The sequence below is a fragment of the Gadus chalcogrammus genome, chromosome 6 (assembly GCF_026213295.1).
Source record: "Gadus chalcogrammus isolate NIFS_2021 chromosome 6, NIFS_Gcha_1.0, whole genome shotgun sequence".
In the NCBI taxonomy this organism is placed as follows: Eukaryota; Metazoa; Chordata; class Actinopteri; order Gadiformes; family Gadidae; genus Gadus; species Gadus chalcogrammus.
In genome coordinates, this window is record NC_079417.1 from 26,811,515 (window position 1) to 26,838,843 (window position 27,329).

The 27,329-nt window shown below is 44.0% G+C and overlaps 1 protein-coding gene across 4 annotated transcripts in view; it reads left to right on the forward strand.

The window, feature by feature from the left end:
• The first annotated feature begins 1,179 nt into the window (after positions 1-1,179).
• Positions 1,180-27,329, forward strand: part of ogdha (oxoglutarate dehydrogenase a) — a 37,191-nt gene continuing 11,041 nt past the window's right edge. Inside the window, exons 1-13 of one of the 4 annotated variants that reach the window (XM_056593412.1) lie at positions 1,197-1,377; positions 2,536-2,948; positions 12,639-12,830; positions 16,558-16,660; positions 21,233-21,283; positions 22,765-22,880; positions 23,893-24,047; positions 24,981-25,127; positions 25,361-25,451; positions 25,656-25,835; positions 26,037-26,165; positions 26,338-26,517; positions 26,823-26,975. In XM_056593412.1, coding sequence (XP_056449387.1) covers positions 2,700-2,948; positions 12,639-12,830; positions 16,558-16,660; positions 21,233-21,283; positions 22,765-22,880; positions 23,893-24,047; positions 24,981-25,127; positions 25,361-25,451; positions 25,656-25,835; positions 26,037-26,165; positions 26,338-26,517; positions 26,823-26,975 — 1,746 coding nt within the window. In that variant the 5' untranslated portion in view covers positions 1,197-1,377; positions 2,536-2,699. Of the gene's footprint in view, positions 1,378-1,642; positions 2,292-2,535; positions 2,949-12,638; positions 12,831-16,007; positions 16,102-16,557; positions 16,661-21,232; positions 21,284-22,764; positions 22,881-23,892; positions 24,048-24,980; positions 25,128-25,360; positions 25,452-25,655; positions 25,836-26,036; positions 26,166-26,337; positions 26,518-26,822; positions 26,976-27,329 lie in introns of those variants that run through there. The other 3 variants (XM_056593414.1, XM_056593415.1, XM_056593416.1) reach the window with 3 other exon arrangements.

Genomic DNA, 27,329 nt, shown 5'->3' on the forward strand with positions numbered 1-27,329 from the left:
CATCTGCCACAGCCACCGTCGCACAAGGCGTTCCCCAAGGTTCTGTACTTGGCCCCCTCCCCTTCATCATTTACCTCCTCCCCCTTGGTCAGTTATTCTGCCATTTCTCCATGGACTTCCACTGCTATGCCAACGACACCCAGATTTACCTCGGCACCAAATCCCCCCACAACTCCCCCCTCTCCCACATTGAATCCTGCCTGTCTTCACTCACTGGATGCAAAATAACTTCCTGAAACTTAACAGCAACAAAACTGAACTCCTCCTCATTGGCTCCAAATCCACCCTCAGTAAACTCGCAAACCCCCCTAAACTCACTATCGACGGCACCACGGTCTCCCCCTCCCCCCAGGCCCGCAACCTTGGCGTAATCTTTGATTCCACCCTCTCCCTTGAACCCCACATCCGCAACACTGTCAAAACATCCTTCTATCACCTCCGTAATATTGCAAAGATCAGATCCTCCCTCACACCCCACGCTGCAGAAAGACTCATCCATGCCTTCATCTCCTCCCGCCTTGATTATTGCAATTCGATCCTCGCCGGCATCTCCACCACCTCCATCAACAGACTCCAACTGGTCCAGAATGCAGCAGCCCGTCTCCTCACTCATACTAAAGCGTGGCACCACATCACCCCAGTCCTCAAGAATCTCCACTGGCTCCCCATCTCACATCGGATCCACTACAAACTCCTGGTCCTCACCTACAAAGTCCTCCACCATATGGCCCCCCCATATCTCTCTGACCTTCTCTCCCTCTACCAACCCCCCCGGGCCCTCAGATCCTCCTCAGCCGGTCTCCTCTCCACCCACACATCAAAACTCCACAGCCTTGGTGACAGAGCCTTCTCCAGGACATCTCCCAGGCTCTGGAACTCCCTCCCCCAACATATTCGTGACTCTGAGTCCCTCACCATCTTCCAGTCCCGCCTCAAGACTCATCTCTTCTCCTCTGCCTACCCCTAGATCACTATCACTCATTATCCCTAGCCCCATCAACTCAAACTTTTTTCTTGTTTATCTATTTTTGTGCCCCTATGTAAAGCGCTTTGAGTTTAAGAAAAGCGCTATATAAATTTACTCTATTATTATTATCATCTGCACCTTGGCGCGGTGACGTCATCGCGTCGCTCGGTCGTTTCCGTGTGAACCTCGTTCCGGTATCGGATGACGTCATCGCGCCGCTCGGTCGTTTCCGTGTAGACCTCGTTCCGGTATCGGGTGCTGCTGCTGTACGGATCACGGCCTGCTGTCATTTTACCGGGAGAAGTAGCAGAGGGCAGAGAGCCGAGGGTACCGGATGACACGGGGCTTGCTGCTGGTCAATAAACAAGTTGCGGTGGTTTAAGATTCTAACGCGTCTGCTAACTGACAGGGTGAGTGTGTGTCTTGTTTTATTTGGATAGTGTTCCTACGTTGGATCTTTAAGCGGAACCTACTGGAAAGGGACCGTTGCCTGTTGGGTCATGGCGAGCCGTGGCTAGCTAGCCAATGTCGTCCTAGCCAGCGGTGTGTGGGTTATCGGTGTAGCTATGTTTTATACCGACTCGAGTGGGCTTTAATCAAACGTGCCGGTTTTTTTCAGATTCACGTAGGCCTATGCGATTCTAATAATAATAATAATAATAATAATAATAATAATAACTAATATCTTAACGCTACCCTGCAAGCACGTAGTGGCTAGCTGCACTGGCTAACGGCACCTACAGGAAAGTCATAACTAAGCGCTTTAGCGGAGACATTACATAACACAACGTGAAGGGTTGACCTCTAATCGACAGTGCAACGGATTAGACAACGTGTTGAGATGTGCATTGCTCCATCAGCTTTGACCAAACTTTTGTAACGAATGTGTAAATGCGTTGTTTTGACAGTCGAGGAAACATTTTACAGTATCCATGTTTCGGTTAAGGACAAAATGAATGACAGTTCTCTGGCTCTATGGAATGTAGTCGTGGTCCGGGCGGGGTTTTGTTAGCCAGCCAATGAGGTGGTCGATAATCGTCAGTGGGCGGGTCTCTGGCCGCCAGTTGCTCTGAGAATGTTCTGCTCAGAGATTCAACAAGGTCAAAACACAGGAGAATCTATCGAGATAAAGGCTGTCTGGGATAATAGCCAGACAAAATGTGTTTTTTTCCTGCACTATTTATTTAATTCGTGTTAAAATGTGTTGTTACCACGAGTGCTGTTGTTGAGAACAGAATTGTCAATTAATCATCCAATCAACCGGTGCTTCTTAAGTTTTTCAATTACCCTTGGGACTTTTTTGACATTTGCAAATTAAGTAAAGGTAGGCAACCTCTTTTAGTTCAGAATCAGACAAATCCTAATGCAGCATAAGGTTGCATACGTTGCTCTTCTCGTCCATGTAGTCTGTTAATAGTTGACCGTACCCTACACATACCCTAATATCTACTGACTCAACGTTGCCCCATCTGTTGTTCCGAATTCTTCCACCTTCTATTTTAGTCACTTGTTTTACACTCAGAATGTCTTCCTCCTCTTCACCCACCTTCTGTTCTCCTTCCTCCCAGTGGACGGAAGGACACCGTGCCGGGTCGAGTGTGGACGTACGATCTGAACAGCCCTTCCTGTGGGAGCGTCCCCCGTGCTTCCTGCTGAGGCCCTGTAGTGGACTGGTTCCTGGCTGAGCCCCAGGGCTGTGTGTGTTCGGTGCTGTGAGCTTCAGGACTGCTTGATGCACCGTTTAAGGACTTGCGCGGCGCGGCTACGGCCGCTCACCGCCTCTCAGGCGGCGGCCCAGACGGCTGGCCAGCCGCGCACAAACATGGCTGCCGCCGCCACTACCGGTGGCACACGGACGTTTCAGCCAATCAGGTGCTACACGGCGCCGGTGGCCTCGGAGCCGTTCCTCAACGGGACGAGCTCAAACTACGTGGAGGAGATGTACTTCGCCTGGATGGAGGACCCCAAGAGTGTGCACAAGGTAAGGGAGTGCGGGGTGGCGTGGCGGACTGCTGTCCTGCCCCCTGATGTGATTATGGACTGTAGAGATGGATCCTCCTCCCATCCAAGGATAGTAAGGCAGCGCATGAGTTCACAGGAGTGAATGATCACCAGTGTCTCTAAAGCTGTCATTAAATTGGTGTGTGCGTGTGTGTGTGTGTGTGTGTGCGTGTGTCGTAAAGAACAGAAAGGCCATTGACAGCTGACCTTGCTATAATTAGACATGCTAGTTGTTGGATCCTATCCAACCGGAAAATGGCGCCCATATGCCGCCAGCTTTAATCTTTCTATTCAATAATAATAATATTTTTGTTACATTATTACAGTTACCGGTATGTTTTTTTCCATTGTAATTAACTTGGTAAATTACCTGCAAGTTCAGGTTAGGGTTGTACAATAACTACGATAATCACTACTACTAGTGCAATAGGAAATCCGCTACTATAGTTGTCAAAAGGGATTAAAAGAACCATCAACCTTTCAACAACTATCATTTAGCTCATTTAATTAGATGTGCATTTAAAGAATGTATGGAGGTGCCAATAATACAATTGTACAAAATTATGAGAAATAATGTCAAAAATTTTCCAAGAAACTTGCTTTAACAATAATACTAAAATAATACAACTTAAGCAATGGGTGGGGGCGGTGAGGCCCCTCTGTCTGAGTAACTCTTAATCATGAGAGCTCCAAGGAACGGCAGGATACTAAAGACAGTTTCCATGCAGCCTACATGAGTTTTGTTTTTCTTCATGTTTGAGAATGTGTCCAGAGTAATGTCAGCGCTTTGCAAATCATTACAAACCAAATTCTGCATTATTAATGCAGCCTTTTGAACGTATGCACTTCTTAATACAAATTCAGATGATGCCTCCACACATTTTTGACATGGGTATAGCAGGGGTTTTTTCTAGCAAAAATTCACAAGGGGGAAAAATTGAAAATTTGAGGTAGAAATGGATCATTCGGAGGCTTGTGAAGGACCAGTATGTTGACTCGTATAGTAAGGCCAAATTACTCAAAATGGCTAAGTTACCATAGATGCAGAACATTACAATACAGTAATGTATATAGAAAAAAAAACACGTACTTCGGGAACCTGCTGGAAGAACACTTTCTTTATTATTTAAATTAGTATTTTTCTATTCCTCAGCCCCCCCCCCAACGCTCCACTGCTTGGTCAAAGTTGAATTGGCCGATCTCGCTTCCACCATCTCTCTTAGGTTCCTGACAGTAAAAAGACGTGATCTTCTTCTGCCCCAGACAATCCTTGCTTTTCTTCCCCCCGCGGCACGACATTTTAAAAACACTGTAAACTAAGTCACCAAACGCTATATTTTCTTTCTTCTCAGACACTCTCAGATTCACTGAACTGATAAATTTGGTTCGGGAGAAGAGATAAAAGCCCGCCTACACTGTAAACTGATTGGTTGACATACCGATCCAGGCCAATCAGGAGGCGCCTGAGGCTCACGTGCACACTGCCTCATGCACAGTTTCTAGATCCCTCTCTGTTGTGCTGCTGCGCTCGCTACACAGATGCGAACGCGGTTAGGAGCACGTCTGTCTCCTGTGCGCGGTCTTGCTCGCTCGCTCTCCATTCCGGGAGATTTTAAGTAATTTAAAATTTTCGACAAGGAGGCGCTGGGTTGAAACAAGGAGGCGCAGCGCCCCTCTTTCCCGGTTTAGATTAACCCATGGTATAGTCGTATGGTATGGTGTATGGTGGGTGACATATTTCTTTTGTATATTGATCATTGTTAATTTACTGAATGCAAGTGTACTTAACGCTTGGCTGTTACCTCTGCTGGTAGAAGTGATAGAGTGACAATGGAGAGGAGAGTAAACTCAATAATGAGACCTCGCCGCCTACCAATCTTCTGGGTATTTCTAAACGCAACGTAGTTTTTTGAATGGCCGTCAAGTGACTTAGTTTAAATATTTTATTCCCAGGACATGAAAGACGTGTTGTGTGTCAAGCCGTTTCTCAATTCGCGTACTTGTGCGTGCTCGTGTGCTCGTGGACTCGTGAAACGCCATCAGTCGTTGCCCCGAGTCACTGTTCCAATTCGAAGGCACGCATCAAGCGAGTACTGTCGTAAAACCCGGAAGTGTTCTTGATGCGTGCTCGATATCGCCGTTTCACCGAGCATGCATCGCTTGCATGCAACTTGTAAACCAACTGGCCACAAACAGGTTCAGAGCTGCCGATGGGGCTGGGAGTGATTCACAGCATTCCTCATCCAGTGACTCACGTGTTGGCCTCTGCCCGGCTAGGAAAAGGTCTGTAGTACATTCCCTTTGGTTTAAACAGGGTAATCTCTAGGTCATAGTAAAAAAACACAATGCAATTGTTTTTGTCTTTTCTTCGTCTTGCGTCTCCTAGTATTGCAGTTGATTTACCAAAAAATAAAGTTTACCGTACTTGCTTTTATTCAAATAATATAGTCCCCTAACATTCTCTAAGTTCTCATTAATGCTCACCAATCAAACCCTGAAGGAATAATTTACATACATCTTGCATTTTGTCCTGCTCGAACCTTTGCATTTGCAATGCTATGCATTCAATTAAGAAAGACATGGTCTGTATGATTTTCACTTCGACTTATAATGAAGGATAAATTCCTAAACACACTTAACTTGACACTTAATGCATCAATGTTGATTTTATTATTTTGGCGAAAACTAATTTCTCCACATATCCTCCTCTGCCCCCACAGCAAATTGAAAGCACAACAAAATGTAACACGGAACTGCTGAGTAAGATCCTAATAAAGCAGTCATGTCTGAAGGCTAATCTTTGGTTTTGATTAAGTAAACCTTGAAGTCTAGCGGCCCCCTTTAGGCTGGACGGTAGGGTTGAACGATTTCAGGAAAAGATGGAATTGCGATTTTTCTGGCAGATATTGCGATTTCGATTTCCTTCACGATTTTCTTCAAATCAAGCTTCAGTGCAATATTCACAATGTACAGTAATATTTACGAACATGACATCATACCATTAAAACATTACATGCCATTACTCTAATGTAAGAATGAAAACTAAAGTAAAGAATTGATTTCAAATGTATTTATTAAGAAACATGCATGTAAACTAAAGTCCTTGACCAACTGCAGTTGTTACAACTTAAGAACTAAAAGAGCCATCTTTGACTGTCCTAACTTAGAAAAGTACTTTTTCTAAGTACTTTTTTTTTAAGACAGTCAAAGATGGCTTTTAGTTAATTCGTGCATTAGAGTATAACAACAAAGGGAGAGACGTCGGAGAACCCAACGCAGTCTATTCATAATATTGTAATGACCACGGAAGAGGCAGTGAATGAAGTATTGAATAGACAGAGATTTATTAGATAGGCCTACCTATAAACCGTTGGAACACACAAGACGGAAACATAGCAACGCCGGGTAAACAAACCCAGAGAAGCCCAATCCCTATGAGAGCTCCCCGCGCTACGGCCATCCGGAGGCGCACAGAGCTTTTGGCCGTGATATATATACAAATAATAAATATATTATATTATAGAGCTCCGGGAGTCGTAAACGGCAACATTCATTCCCTCCTGCTGCAGTTCACCCCGGACTGAACTGCACTGAGTTTGCGGTTGCACGCTGATTGGCGTTACGTTACACATGTGACTCAGTGGCCACGCTGTGAACGCTGATTGGTGTCATCAGGCGAAACGTGAACGCGCTCGCCTGTGCACGGCGAAAGTGTGGCGCAACAAATCAAAACTTGTCGCCGGTTTTCTCTCGCGAAAAATTCGCCTGCTACGCGTCTATACGTTCACTTTGTATGGGATCCTGTCGCCCCGTCGTGTTTGGTGTGAACGAACAGTAGACAGCCATTTATTAGATTCCTAATAAATCGTTGGAACACACAAGACCGGTAACCATAACAACGCCGGTAAACAAACCCCTCGAAGAGAGCTCCCAGCCCTACGGCCATCCGGAGGCTCACTGTACGTCCACACCAGAAGCGAATTAACTACCAAATCGCTGGAAGTCATTCACTTTCTATGGGCAAGAGCGACCAACAGCGACCAACGCTACCAGCGGCCAAAGTTGAGCGACCAGAGCGTCCAAAAAAAGTTGAAAACTGTTGAACTTTATGCAAATTACTATGACGCGTTTCAGCGGCCAGACACTGACAGCCAATCGTAATGATTACACTCTTCGCTTGTGTGGATCCCAGGGAACACCGAACACCGGCACTTTGGTTTCTATACCTGCTGTTTTGGTTCCTACTGACTACAAAATGTCGCGGCTGTAACTGGGCACCCGGTGTTGAACGATCCGAGCCTTTTTCATTTCAGAGATCGCAACAAAAAGGCTCTGGCCTGGGCGGAGGTGTCAAGCGCGTGGTTGGTTGGTCTGTATGTGAGTTAATGAAACGTTTGAGATTATGTAATAGGGCGCGATACATATGTAACCGAGATCCTATCATACTAATCTCCCTTGCTCTGAATGGGACGATATCGTTTTCAAATATCGAAAATAGAAACGTGCAAAGGAATAATACGTTGTGCAAAGGAATAATGCACGCATAATGCAATAATAATGCAAATGAATAATGCACGGAACAAACGTGTCACTTCAATGCGTTTAATAGAGGATAGGACAGCTGACAAATGTACCATTAGCAGACGCTTTTATCCAAAGCGACTTGCAATAAGTACATTTGTCATAAGAAGTGAAACGATATATCGCTGTCATTGACAGTGATAATGACAGCTGTGTTTTCTGTTTTGTGTTCAATAGTTAATGAGTGGCATCCATAGTGATTTTGATACAAAGTGATGATAAGCGGGAGTATTTATAGAAGATATTTGCGATCTAGAACGTTCTTAAGTGGGAATCATTTTCATTTGCTCTCCATACCACCAATCTAACCAACCAATCGCCTGTAGTCATGCTTCTTAAACAAAACACGTTTTTGAAATCGTCACATACACAAACTAATCGAAATGACAAGGGATATCTCTTTTATCCCTCCATTCCCCATTATTCACGGAGCCTGAGGTGAATCATTTTAAATTAAATAGTCTAGATAGATAGCCTAGTCAAGTCTTTATTAATACCAAACGACACAAATCATCAGGAATTCATTTAGGTGATTCGGACCACACAGAACAAGGGAGTCTGAATGGACATACACAATGCATCACATTAAAACTACACATGTTGATAGATGGATAAATAGACAGATAGGCCTAGATAGATAGATAAATATGTTCCATTATTTGTCTTGCGGAGCCAACCAGTCCTGTCCTCCTATGCAAATTAGCCATGTGCGCCAATGTCAATTTGTTTGACGAATGAGTGCAGATCATGATTTGCAGATCATTGAAACATATTTTAACTAGCCTACTACAGCACGCAATGTTTTTTTGTTCTCGGTTGTAATTACATTTTCGGAGTTTCTTTAATATATATATATTGGAGGGGAATCACTGTCCTACTTGCTGTCGAAGCACTTTATCCAACAAGCAAAACCGTCTGCAATATGGCCAAAGTGTATGGGAGTTCACTCTTTGATATGGCTGTCTGTACTAAAAGCATATGGCTCCTTTAAATGCGTCTGCAAAATTGAATTGTACGTCATGAGCGACCAAAGCGAACAGAAATATTTGCAGCAAAACTTTATGAGCGACCAAAGCGTCAAAGACGCTTTGGTCGCTTCTGGTGTGGACGTACAGTCACACAGCTTTTGGCCGTGATATATATTGTATGTATACCAGGTATATATACAATTATATTAATTTGCCCGATTTTTTTTTTTTTTGAAAAAAACGTGGCTTTGGCGATACCGAGATCGCGTGGTCTGAAATCGCGATTTCGATCATAAAACGATAAATCGTTCCGCCCTACTGGACGGAGGAAGTATTTTTGAGGTTGAATTTGAATTGATCATCAGCCTGGATTACATGGTCATATACAGGGCGATGGTTCATAAATAGGACGCTGGAGGAGAGAACACTGTTTGGAATGAACAAAACACCATTTCCTGAAGACCAAAAGGGCCGAGAAGGGAGTGTATTGAAATAATGATGGGTGTAATTCTGACCAGCTGTTGATGGGAAGACTAGGAGAGTGTTGGGTTTATGGTCAAATCTCCAAGTTTGGACTTTAGTAGTAGCTTTCATCATAGTCCTACAGGAAAGGGAAATGATGCATTGTAATTATCTAGGCTTGATGAGAAACGCATTGAAGGGTCTCTCTGCTTTGAATCATCTTCTGAGATGGAAGCAGTTTTGGTAATACTTCTACATTATGTTTTTGGCAGGACGGTGGAGAGCCACAGAGCATCATTGGGTCATCTTGAAATGTTATTTGAGTTGCTGAGTTCCTTTCCCCCTTTTTATATATGTAGAGTAGTATCAGAAGTCTTTGAGGGACATCAATCTGTTGAAGTTGTGATAAGCATGATTCAACATTTTAAATATTGGGAATGGTGGTTTGGTCTCATTGAAGTGGAAAACTGGAAATTGGCAATGGATTCAGGCTTTATTTAATAGAGCGCCTTATCAAATTAGCTTGTTATTATGAGGAGGAACGACAATCTTACAATGAGCAGCTTGCATTTCGGTCAAATCTGACTTTTACCACATAGCTGTTGGTCGTGATCGAAGTGAAAATAAAACATTGGTGAGGGTCTGTCCGATTTGTATACTCTTGTCCTTGGGGTCATATGGCGAGCGTTGAGAGCAACGTAAAACTATGGCCTGTTCTTCTCTGTTGAAATGGAATCTGGGTAAATAGAGGAGATGCTTTAAAAAAACATAAACCTGATTGGTTTATCCATTTCAAAGGGTATGCATTACACTCTATTTTCTAATGTAAAGGAGTACTTCCTAATATGTGTGTACTTCCTAACTGTACTGTGGAGATTGCAAATCCCTGACCAATGACATAAATGGTTCAATCTTTCTTTGATTAAGGGGTAGATGACAAATGGGGGTGAAACAGCATTTTTTAAAACAAAGTTCTAAAGTTCTTGAGAATTGTATGAATTTGTGATGTTCAAATACTGTCGTTTTTGAAAATGCTAGAGGGTAGCAGATTTTTTTTCTCATTATGTAATTTATGAAGCTTTTCTCACAGCTCCAGACAAAATATGTCCTGCGGTGTGACATAACGTTACTATAAAATTCAAATAGTTAAATATTATTGATTTCAAATATAAATCAGGTATGTTTTATGTCTAAGAAGTATTCTTAAGAAATGATCATTACAATTCTGCATAGGTATTTTTTCACAGCTGTTTTTGGATTCTATTCCTTACTTGTGCCATCTTTAATCACTCCCTCCCGTGGAAATATTGTGTAAAATGAGAAATATTTGAAAATGTTGCTTTTTTTCTTTTGATAGTTATATTATGCAATGTTTTCAAATGAACATAATTATTAAAGCTAGTTAACATAGCAAAAGTTATAGTGTTTGAAGTTATGTCACAGCACAGGACAAGCCGTCACACCACAGGACGAAATGAGACACTCTGTGAACATTTATAGTGAAATCTATTATATTTTTGTAACAACAACAAGAGAAATTGGACATTCTGGAGCTATCACTTATAGAACAAATGATCAGACCATAATGAAAAACTGTCAATCAGCCAATATTTAAAATAGGAGGTAGAAATGATTTAGTTACAAGTAATGGAAGATTGGACAGACTTTTGGTTGAAATCATGCCTTTAAAAACCAAAGAGTCAATCAGCAGACGCATGCTTTCATACTGGTAGCATGCACAGGTATTTCTATCTGTTGGCCTGGCCTCTGTTATGTGCTTGGGCCTGTAGCGAGCAAACTGCCGGTAAGACATTTGCTGTGTGACGCTAGATACTTGGTTGTATTCGGAGTGTAGCTCACTCTGCCAAGAGCCTGCTGTTTTCATCCCTGGAAAGAAAGTTGGTGACTTGCTGTTTTTTTGTGTCACAGCTCTTTTCGGCGAAGGTCTGATGGTTGGTTGACGTGCTTTCTTAGCTTTATTCCAGCGATGCTTTTGAACCCTCATCTTACTATTGGCTTTTTTCATGCCATCGAGCATTGCTTTTAGCTCCTTATTTTCTCTTTCAAACCTCTTCATTTTTTGTCAACTTGGATTGATAAACCTTTTTGGAGGGACTTGGAATTGGGGAAAGAGAACCATGAGCAGGAGAAAGATGAACTGGACTAAAGGACTCATCATGTTCTTCGTGTGATGGGGGAGTAATGTCCAAAATGGCTGCCAGATCCAACTTCTTCTTCCTGTTCCTTGTCTTTGTATTCTTCCATTCCTCACAAAGCTTTGCTCTCTTATGTTTTGGGAGGCTGGTTATGTTTCGTGGTTGGATTTTTCCTTCAGCTTTTTTTGATATCTGTTGATGGAACAGAGACAGCTTTTACATTTTTTTCTACACAAGTGTTTGTCTTAGAGAATGTTTAACCAACTTAATTTCCCTATTATAATAGTATTTACTTTCTTCTACTCTCCCTAAGGATCTCCTCATATTTGGCTTCATCCTGCGCTAACCTTTCTCGGCACCTCTTCGTCCTTTCTTTGCTCATGCCTAAAAACTGACAAAAATCACTGTGATCAATGATCAGTGACTGTCAACATACCACATACAACAATGATGTCACATTCAAACAGATGTATATTTATATATAGATAGATAGAAAGAGACAGATATATTTAATTTAAATTGTATATATGTTTTATATATGTATAATATGTGTTTAATATATATAGAGACAGAGATGGATTTATGTTTAATATTTCAAAAATAACACGAGAATCTAGCTTGTCATCTGACTTAATTATGTCACACCAGGGCTGTCACACCGCAGGACTCTTTCACCTTTGGAGCCATTTTGAGTCATTGCTACACAAGACTGACCTTGGGCATTACAGTAACTGAATAAGTTCATTGTTTTAAACCTAAATATGATTCATTTTTTAATTTATTTATATTTTTTCTCAAACTAAAACAGTCACACCACAGGAATTTCAAAAATGGACACGTTCATGTTCTGAAACTAAGAAATTGATCAAATTGATAAGAGATTATCACTCGCCTTTGAACTTCTTAGCACATCCAAACTTCTGGGGGATATCCTGGTGGGGGGCTTGACTAAAATACCCCTATGGCTGTCCAAGTAACTGCCAGTCAAAAAATCGAATATCCTATGTCACACCGCAGGACAGCATTTGTGTTTCAAAACTAAATTGACTGTAAATATTATTTTTGTACTTTATAGAAAAATGAAGTTAATTAAGTAAATACATACAAAACAATGCCAAGGCATTTATAAGTTGCTCCAAATACCTCTGCTTTATTTAACTAATATTTACATTTGCTGAATCACCAATGTTACTGTCACACCACAGGACATTTTTCATGTTCACCTTCAAACATAAGCAACACAAAACTAATTTTGCATTCAAAATCATAATTTTAAAGTAAAATACTGTTGTATGTTACACTGCCATTTGATGGTTTAATGGGAAAATGTATTTAAATTAACATTTATGCCTCATTACAAAGAAATCATGCGTCACGTCATCTGCCCGACATGTGTATGATGCAGTACTACTATAATATTAGAGTGTGTGTGTGTGTGTTTGGTCTGAGTTATTCGTTGACCTAATGTGTTCCTCTGTCTGCTCTGTGTTTGGTCTGGGCCAGTCGTGGGACGTGTTCTTCCGGAACGCCAACGCTGGGGCCCCCCCGGGCGTGGCCTACCAGAGCCCCCTGGGGCTGACGGCGGCAGCGGGGGCGGCCCTGCACCAGGGCTCCCCCATGGTGGGGGCCCAGCCCAACGTGGAGAAACTAGTGGAGGACCATCTGGCGGTGCAGTCCCTCATCAGGGCCTACCAGGTACACATACGTACAAACACACACAAACGCACGCATGCACGCACACACAAACAAGGGGACTTCAGAGCGTATAATACACCGTAATTGCTTGGTTATGTAGGCTGGTTTTCAAAAACGTTCTTTCAAGCTACATCTCCATATAGGCAAACATTAAATTCAGTAATGATCCAAATGATTGGACTTATAAACCTAATGATGACGTGATCCTCCTCTCTCCCTCACAATACATTCAAAACATAGCCCTGTTAAAACCACTGTAATGTTATGTATGGTTTCTGCTCTACACAACCAGTAATATACTAGTAACTCACATACTGGTAGCAAGATCCAGTGTCAGCTGATCTTCACTTGAAGCGGTCGACAGGTAACGCATTTTATTTTCATCTGTCATGGGTTATTTTTGGGCACCATTTTTGAGGGCGACCCCCAATTTACAGTTAAACAAATGGTGTCCGTTTGAATAAGGGCATCCCTATCGATTGACTATCATTGGTTATTGGTCAGGTAGTAGGGTCGTGCTCAGAACAGTGCTGGCATGAAGTTATGTTATTTAATGGTCGAAAGTATGGTTTATATATGAGGAGCTCTTTTACAAAACACGATAAAGGCCAAATAAATATAAAAAAGAGTTTGTCATGCAATTTTGCTCTACACTGAACCTATTCACTGTTCCATCAACGTTTAATACCAAATCGCTATATTTCCTTGTTTAAAATGTACCGCAAGATGCCGATTTTTTTCCAAACCGCGACAAGCGCCAAACCTATTTTCTGCCAAAATGCGATATGTCCACCTCACAGACTGTGAGGCTGCGGGACAACGTTGCGGGCAGATGGAGCAAGTCGTGTGTGAGGCCGAAATGGTTCACGTTGTCGGACTAGGGGGAGCAGAGAGTGGCCCAGAGTGTGGAGGTCGGGTGGACCCTCCAGGTAAGCGGGTCCACATCGCGTGTGAGGCCGAAATCGTTTACACTGCCAAATATGCCCGTCTTATGCACGCATCTTTCCCGGTATGGTGCGTGCGTTTACACTGCCTGATGTTAATTGCCTGCTTGAGCTAGCAATCGCTATTTATTCTCCCGGCCCTTGCGCTCCGCGGTTCCGGGGGGGGGGGCCTTGAGTAGAGGTGTTGCTGCGCTGTCTCTACAACAGATACAACGCAGCGATATCAACACGAGGAGTTCTAACTGGAGAGACAGTAATATCCACTAGCTGCTGACCATCATGGGTGAGAAGGTGATGCAGACGCATTAAACGAAGACATTGAATGATGGTGCGATCTATGAGACGGACGCAGAGGAACGTTCCCTACGAGGCTTTTGTCGGGATAAAAAAATGAGCAGTCAGCAAAATAAATAATATGTTGGCGTTTTATGGACTTTTAAATAGTTAATGGTGTTTGTAGCCTACACTCAGGACCACGTAGCGTGTGAGGCCGAAATGGTTCACCTTGTCAGACTAAGGGAAGCACACCTCCACAAGTGTGGAGGTGTTTATTTCATGCATTTGCATTTATTTGATTTATAGGCTATTCATAAATTCATTTATAGTATGAGATGAGTCCCTGATATCATAGGTTGCATGTTCTCTCTCTCTCAAAAAATTAAAAACATAAACCATCAATGGATTTACAGTAGGGATGCACCGATATGAACATTTTGACCGATTCCGATATTAAAATTGCTGTTACGGCCGATAACCGATATTTACCGATATCGATATTGGTATAAAAACAAGTTTCTATGATGATTTTGTATGAAGAACATGTAAACACTGAATATGAAAAAAGTTATTTCTTTCTTTATTTACCAAAACTTCGAAATACATTGTTTCTTCAACAAGTTACAGGGCATCCATAACAAACACAAGTTAATAACAGTGTTAGTTTTAGGCTACTTTTACAACTTGCATCTATGAAAAAGTTTGGATCATAAATCACAATAACGATCACAAATCAAAATATCTTGACAAGGTTTTACAACTTAAATCAAATTTGCCAATATTAATGGTAACCAGACTCTTGTCTAATAAATTACAAAAAGTGTTTCAAGTTTAAGTCAATTTCAACTCAAATCTTTGAAATAGGTTAAATCAAATATATCAAGGGAGGTTGGTTGTAGTCTTTTCACTCGGTTCTAGCCCTACTGTTGATCCGGAGAACCGAGCGAAAAGACTACAACCAAATATAGACATATCCGGTTCCGGTTTCCGTTTCAATGGGATTACGGAACGCCAAATAAAACACAACAGAAACTGTATTTCGCTACGATAATGTATATAATAATTTGACACTGCATCCTCCATGCATTACTTCGGCTTTGCAAGTACTGCATATTGCAATTCGAGTACCTTCATTTGAGACCGTAAAAAACATCCAAACCGCCGACATTGATTCTTTTCAGTTAAGGTGACAAACACTGCTGTACTGCCTCTCAGTGCGTCTCTGGCTGCGTCACTGACAATGTCACATGACCAAACAAGCTGCGCATTGGAAAAAAACACACACAACGGCAACTAGACGGAAATAAATATCGGCTGTTAATATCGGACCAGTTTTACTTATCGGGCCGATGCCGATATGTTAAAAAATGACTAACATCGGCCGCTAACGATATCACTGCCGATATATCGTGCATCCCTAAATTACAGTTTTAAAAAAAATATATCTATGGATTTATAGCGTTTTGGAAAAAAAAAAAATTACTTTTCATTTATAATAAACAATATTGTTGTTTGATTTAAAAATCATTGTTCAACATGTTCAGACTGGGCCAACAAACCATTTTAATAGGATCAATTGAATATTAAAAAAATATATGGGTCTAGATAGAAAATGTCATTTTCCTGAAAACTATTCAAATGAATTTATAGCGTTTTGGAAAAGAGCTCTTCATATATTGGTTATTATTGGATTATTAACGGTTAATATAAAACGTGACAAAATTGTACGCTATTATATTGTGTAGCAGACTGCGTAGTTATATACTTGTTAAATCACATGTTATATTTTATGTTACATAATATGTTCTGGTAAGCCGTAATTAGAATTACACTAATGATTATAACTCTTATATATATTATTATTATTGTGCTTTGACGGGTTCCTCGGTATGTATGTATTTTGTATAGTTCCTATTATTGATTCATGATTATTGACTGAATATTAACAATCACCCAGGTGATGGGTCACCATAATGCCCACCTGGATCCATTAGGAATCAACTCTGTGAATTTTGAGGATGTCCCCGCCTGTTCAGAGATCATGGACGTGGGTGAGAGCCCTCCCATGACCCCGTGTTAATACTGCTTCTCCCTCCCACCCTCTCTTGTCCTCTCTTTCTCTTTCTCCCCTGTTGTGTTCCTCCATCTCTCCCTCCTGTTCCTGGTTTTCTTGTGGTCCACTTGCGTGTTTATATTCACCCGCTTCCCCCCTCCCTCCTCCTACCCCTCCTCTTCAAGTTTCCCTGCCCCTTACCTCTCTTTACCTTCTCCGCCACACCCTTCCCCCCCCTCCCTCCTGCGTTTGCCTTTTCTTTAACCTTCTAAACCTCTCACACCTCCCCCAACCACTATCTCCCCTCCCTCCCTCTCTTCTTTCTCCCCTACCTCCTTCTCTCTTCTTTTTCCTCCTCTCTGGTTATCGGACTCTTCCTCTTGTTCTTTCACTCTGCCTCCCCATCCACACTTCCTGTCCCCGGGTGCGTCTGTGCTGTTGTCACTTCCTGCAGATCCGAGGGCACCATGTGGCCCAGTTGGACCCTCTGGGCATCATGGACGCTGATCTGGACTCGCATGTTCCTACTGACATTATCACTTCGTCGGACAAGCTGGGTGAGCGGTCAACGCCTTTAGCTCAGCACACCTCCTGGCCGGGCCCCATAATGACCTGAAGTCATCTCATGTAACGAGAGAGCGTTTACACCAAGCTCATATATAACAATACCATTGATTGGACAGCTTGAATTGCCAAATCGTCCTATCAGTGTGATCACATGACTTAATTCTCATTTTCATGAAACATTGAGTAGCCCAGTTGGGAAAGTCTCTTGACTGTTGAAGTACTGGAGGTCGGACAGATTAACCCAGGATCATCATGTCTTTAACCCTGTGCCAGCCTTTCATGCTGGCCACCCGACTATAAAGATATGTAGATTAAGGCTTGACCGATAAAACATGGAAATGTAAGGAATGGAAAAAAGAGAAATATTAATTTATTTGAGGGGGTATATATTTATATATGAGATGATTTCAGATTTTTATTTGAGCCAGGTCTTGTCTGTCCCCTATAGAAGATGCTTGAGTCCGTTTGCAGCAGCTATCTATTGTAGACTTTCCCTTGGTCATCCATCTTAGTCTTGACCTAAGGCTGTGTTCATGTCATGTCAGAAGAATACATCTAGTGGACTAATGAACTGTCCCATAGACAAGTTCAATGTCAAACCAACAAATATCAGATGAGCCTCTTGTCAGCTCAGATAGTATCTGATGAATGCTTGACATGAATCAAGCATTTTAACACCTTTTGGTGGCAAACTACTGTTTGGCCAAAAACTAGATCACCATAGCTTCCAGAGAATTATCAAAACTTGTCTTGGCTTTTTTTTCAGCTGATTTATTATTGTGGCTGTGTTTGGGGTCTGGCCTCGAGTTTTCTGCATTGGGTTTGATTAGATCATTGGTCAACATCTTTTAATTGCGATGAAGCACTGTCGCTATGAAGCTTCTTTGATGGAAACACTTTGGGGGAATATGTCAGTGTAGGACTGTTCCATTTAAGCAAGTAATAACATCCTTTCCAACTTTAGCGACATACTTTCCCACACTTGGAATAAGAAACCACACTTTACAAACAGCAAGCGGAACTAAAAGGAATATTCGTGCAACGCTTTGTGCATTAGATTGATGCATGACTTTGATGGGTATGACTAAAGGATAAACTTGAGCATGAACAGGAATATCTAGCCTAGTTCTGCTCAACAGTGCACCTTGATACACCGGTTGTTATGTTCTACTGCGCTGTTGCAAGGTCCTCACTGACTTCCTATTATATTCAGTTTATCAGATCCTAGTTGGGGAGCTTTCACACCTGACTCTAGTAGAGTCCTGCGTTGTTCAATTTATGTTTCATTTATTGTTCGGCATTGGTGATCTCTGGCGTAGACTGCCAAAGGGATTTCTGGCCAAAAATTCAGTGAGAATGGATCTTACCAATGTGAAGACAATGTGTCAAAACCTTCTCCACCAGTTTTTTTCGAGCTACTCTGCTACATGTTGTTTCAAGGTCGGCAGGCCGACAGAGCCATGACGGAGTGAGGAATGTGTTTAAAGGAGCATTTCACCGGTGGAGGCATGAAAATGTATTGAAATTGGGTCTTATATGTAGTCGAATAATAAAATAAAATTCTAATTTGGTGCCATCTTGACCGAGAGAAGGCAGAAAGTGACTTTTTGGCTTGTGGATTGAAGACAACAACTCCCACCACGATGCACAGCTTCGCTGGCCACTCCCGCTGATCTAGATCTCCGCCTATCGGACACCTCGCTGTTCCATCTACCAAGCTGATACCGCAAGACTGCTTGAAAATCATTTCACACAACATTTCTAGTGAAGATACAGTACCTTCCGCCATTGTACTTCAGTTTTATCAACAGCCTCTGTTAGCTTAGCTTCAGACGCTGTGGATGTTAGTTTCTGCTGGTGAAGTCCCACCCACTGGCACTGCTCTAATGCCGCGTTTCCACTGCAGGGTGCGGAACGGATCGGATCGCAAAGGTGCGGTAGGGAGGGGGTGGTATAGCCCAGCTCAGTTCCGAGGTCGCGTTTCCACTGCCGACAGTACCCTTTGTGGTAGTCCGGATGTCGATCGCCGCGGCAGCTACGTAAAACATCATAAACAACGTCTTCCTCCCCAAGAATGCAGACGAACGTCTCCACCTCCTTGTTCGCCGAAGCAAGCGTTTTACGCAACATGTTAATTGTAAAGAATAATACCTCGAGGCTACTGTTTGTTCGTTTTTATCCCCACGTCGCCCGGAAGTGACGATTCTGTCGACCAATCAACGGAGGGGGGGGTGTAGCTAGAATTTCCCGGGACCCTTTCAGGCGTCTCGTCTCGTTTTCGGTACCCCAACGGAGGAGTCCCGAGAACGGGGCCGGAACGGGTACTGCAAAGTCCGAGTCACGCCCACTTTTGGCGGTGGAAACGCGACCCGACCCGCACCTTTGCGATCCGATCCGTTCCGCACCCTGCAGTGGAAACGCGCCATAATAGGTCTGTAGCGTCAGTGGGTCCAGTGCTTGTAGTCTTACGAGAATCCTCCCCTCTTACACTTCCTATTTACTTCTACGCAAAAATCGTCATATTGCGTCATCTTAAACAGGAAGTGTTGGAGATCGATACGGATCTCTCCAGAAAATAAGGGAATGATGCACGACCATTCAAAAATATGAGTGGGTTTCTAACGATACAAAGCTTAATGGAAATGGGTGAAGTTTCCCTTTAAGAAAGAAGTACTACTATTGCATCTTTGTTGTTGATTTCCTTTGCTTTGAGTCGGTTGTCATTGTGTCAACAAGCTGCACATGAAGCTATGTGGGATATAAGTCAAAACGATGTTAAACAAAGCATGTGTCTGAGGCAATTTAGGATACAATGGACCAAATTGTTCAGGTGTGAAAGCCCCCGCTTTGGTTGCTTTTTGCCGTTATGGCCTTTTTTTATTCTGCTACGTTGGGAAATCTGTATGCTAATAAACCAGACAAAACGCAACTCTTTTCGTATCAATGTATCGGCCATTAAGTTTGCAAGTTGGGGCGGCGCCTTATTCCATTTCATAGAAACCTAGGGAATGTGTCGACAACAATCACGGAACGTGCAATACAACGAAGCGTCACAGAAGGTTACAGAAGAGGCGAAAGGCTTTGTCAAGCTTTCCCAGCAGTTCCAGTCCATGCCCAGTTGAGCACATTGCCATAGCAACCAGTTGGCATTGCTTCTTGCTTGCTTATAGAAACAAGTTTGAAGCTAGGGTAGGCAATTTGGAGAAGCCAGGCAGAATAAGCTGGATTTATAAAGTATCCAAACCAAAACATATTCCCTCCAAAACCACTCCCCCAAAACACATGACTAGCTTCAGCAATAGGTATGTATAAGACTCCAGTCATGCGCAGTGAGTACACGGGAAGAGTGACGTTTTAATGATAGACAATTTCAACAAATATGATCAAAAACGCTCCTAAAACAAATTGCCTTACCTAGCTTTAAGTAGGACACTTTGACCACAGGTTCCCAAATAAGGCCCTGGGCTCGGCTCAAGGACCCACCAACTCCCCATCCCATCTCTGGCCCTCTCGTGACACACGCAGATAATGGCAGCATGAAGGAACTGCAGATGCTCAGTCTTTTAAAACAAGTGTGCACAATGCTAACGTATCACAACCAGAGTGACTTGACCTGAACAGAGCGTTAATACGATGTTCAGCAATTTAACGCGTCATGGTAGCGTGGACGCGTAGCGGTAGATGTTGGCCCCTTCAGCCAGACCCTCTAGGACCTAGTCCTCGCTTGTGCCGCTTGGTGAGCACGCCTGTTTTACTGCATCCATCAGCATTTCACACCGGTGACCTGCAGTTCATATGTGCAACGATAAGCCCAAATCCATACGTGCACAAAATGAGCATTGCCCCCCTTTGAGGCCCGGGGGCGTAATAAACGCCCTTATTTCCTTCTGCCTTACGAGAGACCAGTTCTGTCTGGAAAGATCAAGTACCTGTAAAACAACTCCCCCTGTATATGCTGTTAATTGTTCCAAGGTACAGCAGCCTTGTGCTAGAAATCCCGTCCTCTCTTGTTTGGTGTCGGGGGGGGTGGGTGTTGCCTCATTAAAAGCTTGTCGATGGGTGAATTGTAAAATGTGCCGCGGAAAAAGCACAGTGTGTGGGGGAAGCGGGTGCTATTTAATGCTGCTACACCCCGGGAGTTTTCTCACGTGCCACACATGACGACAATGTTCCGGACATGAAGGTCACCTGTGCTGAATCCCCCTCAGAACTCCTTCTGTTGGGTTGAATGGCTTCTGCAGTGATAACCGGCATCATTCGACATCCCGATAGTGTTGAACAACACCAGGACCCCCTCCCTCTTGGGTCTCTAGTACCTGAGCAGGCTGTGTGTGGTGTGTGTGTGTGGGGGGGGGGGGGGGGGGGGCGGCAAGTGGCAACCAGGGCTGGTGTGTGCTAAGCTGTGGCTTAAAAAATTGCTGCCGGCGTGGCCTCTGCAACGACGCCGACTGTGTACTTGTGGTGTGCTCTCCTGAGATGGCCGGCTGGTGGTAGGTCACTAATAGTTTCCTGGTCTTTTCCTCACTGCTGCCCACTCACCCTGCTGGTCTTCCCTCACCCAGACCTGGCTGTGTTCAAGGACAAGCGGGGATTTCTAACGGTGGAGGTAGGAGGTATGCAAACAAACAAGTGCTCACAAAACGTGGGGCACAAGGGAATCGGCTTTCACTGGCGATAGCCCACAGCTGCTGCTCCCAGGAGCCCCGGAGCACTATGGTTGGGAGACGGGTTCCAACATGTTGTCGGAGTTAATCAGCAGTTTACTCTGGTTGCTGCTGCTGAGAGATGTTGTCACAACACAGATGTGGTGTAAGGGTTTCAGTAGTAGTTTGTGGAGACTCTCCATTTCTGTCTTATCTGGATCCATCCTCGAGCGATGTCCTTCCACCCGACCGGACCTTTCCCTGCAGCTTAGCAAGAGAGGAACTTAAACCTGTACAGCAATATTTGCCATTGATAGTCATGTGTTTGCTACTGTCTGTTTAAAGGTGAATACAGAAGGTGTGTGTGTGTGTGTGTGTGTGTGTGTGTGTGTGTGTGTGTGTGTGTGTGTGTGTGTGTGTGTGTGTGTTGTGTGTGTTGTGTGTGTGTGTGTGTGTGTGTGTGTGTGTGTGTGTGTGGGGGGAGCATCCCAGTAGATAACACTTGAGTTTATGTTAAGATGGGGTGACCTTGTATCTCTAATATAATGGTGTTTTTAGTCTCGTGGAACATTCTGTTCTGTTGGCTGTACATGTTGCATTCCATCTGTTGGCCGCAGCCTTGGTCTTAAAAAAAAAAAAAAAAAAAAAAAAAAAAAAAAGGTGAAAGAACGAGAGACACTTGGCTTTTTGTAGTCTGTTGTCGGCAGATGAGCGTCTCTATCATTTGATTGGCTTGCCAGGATCAGTTTTTACCATCTCCCGCTTGATGTAATCGGACATGTATTATTTGGTGTCGCGGTGGTCCGGGTTCCGGTTCAGAACGCACCAGCTCTTATACTGATTCCTTCAATCAAACCCCCCCCCCCCCCCTGGGTGGCTCGCATTGCCTGAGTCAGTGGCGGCCTTCTCTTGTGCCTTTGCCCTGCTCTTCTCTCCCCTCTCTTTCTCCTCAACTAATCTCCTGATCAGTTTGGAGTTTTCTTTAAATCAGATAATCAGATTATCTTTAATCCCTCATAATCCCAGTGGTGTTCTAACTCGGCATGGCCTCTTCCATCCGCTCACTAACGGAAGAACCAAGCCCAAGGTTCAGGTGAATATAAACCAGGTCACAGGGTCCCTGCACTGATGGACCGTGGAGGGCCCACTGCAGTTGCACATTGCTATTCTGCATACATAGAATAACAATGGCTATTATGACTATCATATCACCACAATGTCTTGTGGTGATATGTCTATGAAATGTCTATTATAGCTATTACTGTTCATGATCCCCAATAACGACTTCCATCATGATTGCTACAACTGTGTGTGTGTCTGTGTGTGTGTGTATGTGTGTAAGTGTATGTGTGTGTTTGCGTTGTTTGTGCTCCCGCTTGCATTCTCTGCATTTTCAATGTCTTTTCCATCCCCCTCCCTCCCTCCCTTCCGATGCATTATGGGATATGTAGGTTTCTATGGTCTGAATGAGTCTGACCTGGACAAGGTGTTCCGTCTGCCCACCACCACATTCATCGGTGGCTCTGAGACCGCCCTCCCGCTGAAGGACATCATACAACGTCTGGAGGTACACAGCAACACTGAACACACCTCTACGCACACACTGAGATTGGACTTCACAGGATATGATGAACCCACATTTTTGACACAAGATAAAACCACTATCGGTATCTTTACTTGCTATCAGAGCAGCAAATAGGGACTGCCAGCCGGCGAGGTGGCGTTAGGGGGACTTAATGGAGAACCAAACCCCAGCACCACTTGTACATTAGTTGCTTCAGATGCCTCCCCTTCTGGGTTCAACTCATAGCATTGGATGCACTTTGTACTTCTTATTGGCTGATAGGGTATCCTGGGCACCTGCTGGTTAAGCGTTGAGGTGTCACGCTTGAAATTGAAAGGGTGTTAACGGATCCCGAAAGAGGAAATACCTGAAAGCCTTTTTAAAGGCGTGGTCAAGAGGTTTGGTTTCCCTTCCAGCCACCCATTTGCTTCAAAAATGTGCCTCAACAATGCAGTGTCTCTGTACTGCGACCGGCTGCTGAAAAAAACGGAAAGAAACCATGCATGGTGGCAACGGGCATCGCCAACCACAGTGTGTTCAACGCGGCTCCATCAGCGCCTCCACAATGGGGCGGTACACGTCTCTAGGCTGCAACACCAATCTATGCCCTCATGATGGAGCACAAAGCGCCCATTGTGCAGACCAGAACTTGGGTTTTCCCAAACGTTTCTGTTCCTTGAAGGATGTCTCTATTTTGCAACAAGATTTCAATATCCATGTCAAATTATGATTTAACTGCTAGCGCCCCACTGGCTCACCAGAAAGAGCGTGTAGAGGCTTACTCCTGATCGCAGCAGCTCAGGTTTTATTCCTGCCCGTGGTCCTTTGCTGCTTGTCCTCCCCTCTGCTCCCCTACCTTCCACTCTACCTCAATCTATGATAAAGCATAAAAATGCCTTATTTAACTTAACTTAACTCTAAAATTCAAATAAACGGTAGTGACCAAAAACGGTGTTGGGTTGTCTTAATTAATAAAGCTGGTGTAATTAATCGGTTCAATGTGTGTGTCCCCTAGATGGCATACTGCCAGCACATCGGCGTGGAGTTCATGTTCATCAACGACCTGGAGCAGTGCCAGTGGATCCGCCAGAAGTTTGAGACCCCGGGCATCATGCAGTTCACTCCTGAGGAGAAGAGGACCCTGCTGGCCCGCACGGTCCGCTCCACCAGGTAGGACCAACTGGTACCAGCTAACCAGAACTAGCACCAGGTAGAGCCAGCTAACCACAACGAGCACCAGGTAGAGCCAGCTAACTACAACTAGCCCCATGTAGAGCCAGCTAACTACAACTAGCCCCATGTAGAGCCAGCTAACTACAACTAGCACCAGGTACAACCAGATAACTACAACGAGCACCAGGTACAACCAGCTAACTATAACGAGCACCAGGTAGAGCCAGCTAACTACAACTAGCACCAGGTACAACCAGATAACTACAACTAGCACCAGGTACAACCAGATAACTACAACTAGCACCAGGTACAACCAGCTAACTACAACTAGCACCAGGTACAACCAGCTAACTACAACTAGCACCAGGTACAACCAGATAACTACAACTAGCACCAGATACAATCAGATAACTACAACATGCCTCATGTAGAGCCAGCTAACTACAACTAGCACCATGTACATGTAAAACATCTGTCATTTACTTGGGCTGTACACTTGAAGACAGGTCAAGGTCGGTATGGCTCAGGAAGTGGTGGGGAAGGCAAACGCCAACTCAGGTCTTGGCCAGAAAGTCAGTGTTCCTGGAGAGGGACGGTAGGAAATTAGTGGCATCCATCCTAATCCTTAATACTTCAATGTCGCTGGTACACCCGGGTTCAGGATATTCCTGAAACTCATCAAAGGAAATCAGAGGGGAAAAGATTGTTTTCGCCTATGTGAACGGGGCCTTGGTGTTTACTAGTACTATTAACCCAATGTAGAACCAGAAAAATTAAAAAAAAAAAAAGATTGACTTGAATGAATAATATTTACCATTCAATCACGATAATTTATGCAATTTCCCCTTATTCCTGCAAATTAAGCACCAAAAGGATATTTTGTGTGTCTATGTTCAATATGTTGTTGTGTTTGTGTATTGCTGTGTGTAGGTTTGAAGAGTTCCTCCAGAGGAAGTGGTCTTCGGAGAAGCGCTTTGGTCTGGAAGGCTGTGAGTCTCTGATCCCTGCTCTCAAAACCCTCATCGACAATTCATCTGCTTACGGAGTGGAGAACGTCATCCTGGGGATGCCCCACAGGTACACACTCAGGCACACACACACACACACGCACGCACGCACGCACGCACGCGCACACACAGGCACGCAAAGATACTTAAACCCAAGGTTGGCTAGCTAAGAGGTTAGCCATGATGATATGATGTACAATGCCCCGTCTCCAAAAGAGCTAGTGCAAACTCGTCCAACGGCAACACCTGCTGGTCTGGCTACCGCTGATGTGGAAGTGTGTGCTGCTCTTTCTGCGTATCCAGGGGTCGTCTGAATGTGTTGGCCAACGTGATCCGTAAAGAGCTGGAGCAGATCTTCTGCCAGTTTGACTCTAAAATGGAGGCTGCTGATGAGGTACCAATGCTACGAAATAACACAATTAGGACGTACTCTTAATATTGTTAATCTTCTTCGGTACAGTCGTCCAACTGCTATGATTGTAATACAGCTGTTATAATGCTGTTCTTACTGTACTTGTGATATTGTCAATACTTTTGCTGGTATCATGCAGCATGAAATGCTGTTTGGGAAATTGGTTTCTTGTGCTTGGTCCATCAGGGCTCAGGTGATGTCAAGTACCATCTGGGTATGTACCATCGGCGCATCAACCGCGTGACGGACCGGAACATCACCCTATCACTGGTGGCTAACCCCTCACATCTGGAGGCGGTGGACCCAGTGGTGCAGGGGAAGTGCAAGGCGGAGCAGTTCTACTGCGGAGACACGGAGGGGAACCGGGTGAGAGAGAGGGAGACGAGAGGAGGAGTGGCTTCCCCGCTATGGTTAGCCCAGGGCACTACGGTCAACGTTAACCTTGGGCTAAGCATTTCACAATGTGTGAAGGGCGAAGAAGTGGACTTCATAGATTAAAAATAAAAATATTGATTAATTTGAGTCTAATTGTATTTCAGAAATTGAATAAACCCTTTGTATGTGCAGGTGATGTCCATCCTCATGCACGGTGACGCAGCGTTTGCTGGCCAGGGTATTGTGTACGAGACCTTCGTCCTGTCTGACCTGCCGTCCTACACCACGCAGGGAACTGTGCACGTGGTGGTCAACAACCAGGTCACGCACACGCACACTCACACACACAAACGATTAAGTGAATCTTTCAGTCCTGGGTTGTTTGGTCTACAGTTTGGTGTGCAAGGTGTGCAAGTACAAAAACCAGAGTAGCACTTGGTCACTGATGATGTCAGTGTTTGTGCTGTTGTACTCACTTTGAGTGTGTGTGTAGATTGGTTTCACCACAGATCCCCGCGTGGCGCGCTCCTCGCCCTACCCCACGGACGTGGCCCGCGTGGTCAACGCCCCCATCTTCCACGTGAACGCTGACGATGCCGAGGCCGTCATGTACGTCTGCAAGGTGGCGGCCGAGTGGAGAGCCACCTTCCACAAGGACGTGGTGGTGGACCTGGTCAGAACACACGTCAAATTCACCCACACGCTGTACACGCAACACAAATTCACATGCACAAACACCTCAAATTCACATGCACACACACCACAATTCGACATGCGCACACACCACAAATTCATGTACACACCACTAATTCACATGCACAGATACAGGCTTGATTGTACTCTTAACTTATTGTGTGTGTGTGTGTGTGTGTGTGTGTGTGTGTGTGTGTGTGTGTGTGTGTGTGTGTGTGTGTGTGTGTGTGTGTGTGTGTGTGTGTGTGTGTGTGTGTGTGTGTGTGTGTGTGTGTGTGTGTGTAGGTTTGTTACAGGCGCATGGGTCACAACGAGATGGACGAGCCCATGTTCACCCAGCCTCTGATGTACAAGCAGATCAAGAAGCAGAAGGGAGTTCTGCTCAAATACGCAGAGAAGCTCATCGCAGAGGGAGTTGTCACCAGGCAGGAGTATGAGGTCTGTATTCCCAGGGATAAAATAACGCTCATTCCTTTGGCTTTTATTAAAACCAATAGAAAAATAGAAAATGAGCCGCCAACCAGTTGTTTTATTCCCCGTCCGCCAGAGGGAGAAGACTTCTTCACTGTCCTGACCTAACCCTCATTTCGTCACTAGAGGACGTTGTTTACTTTTTTTGATTTGTTAGCTTTTAAATCTTTTTTTTTGGGGCTGAATCTGTGAAAAGAATATTAGCCTTAATATTATAACAATATTTGTATCATATATTATTCGTCCGACATTTTTATCCAAAGCCACGAATCGGAGAAAGCATTTAAATATAATTGGATTTTTTTTGGAGTGCAGAGTAGC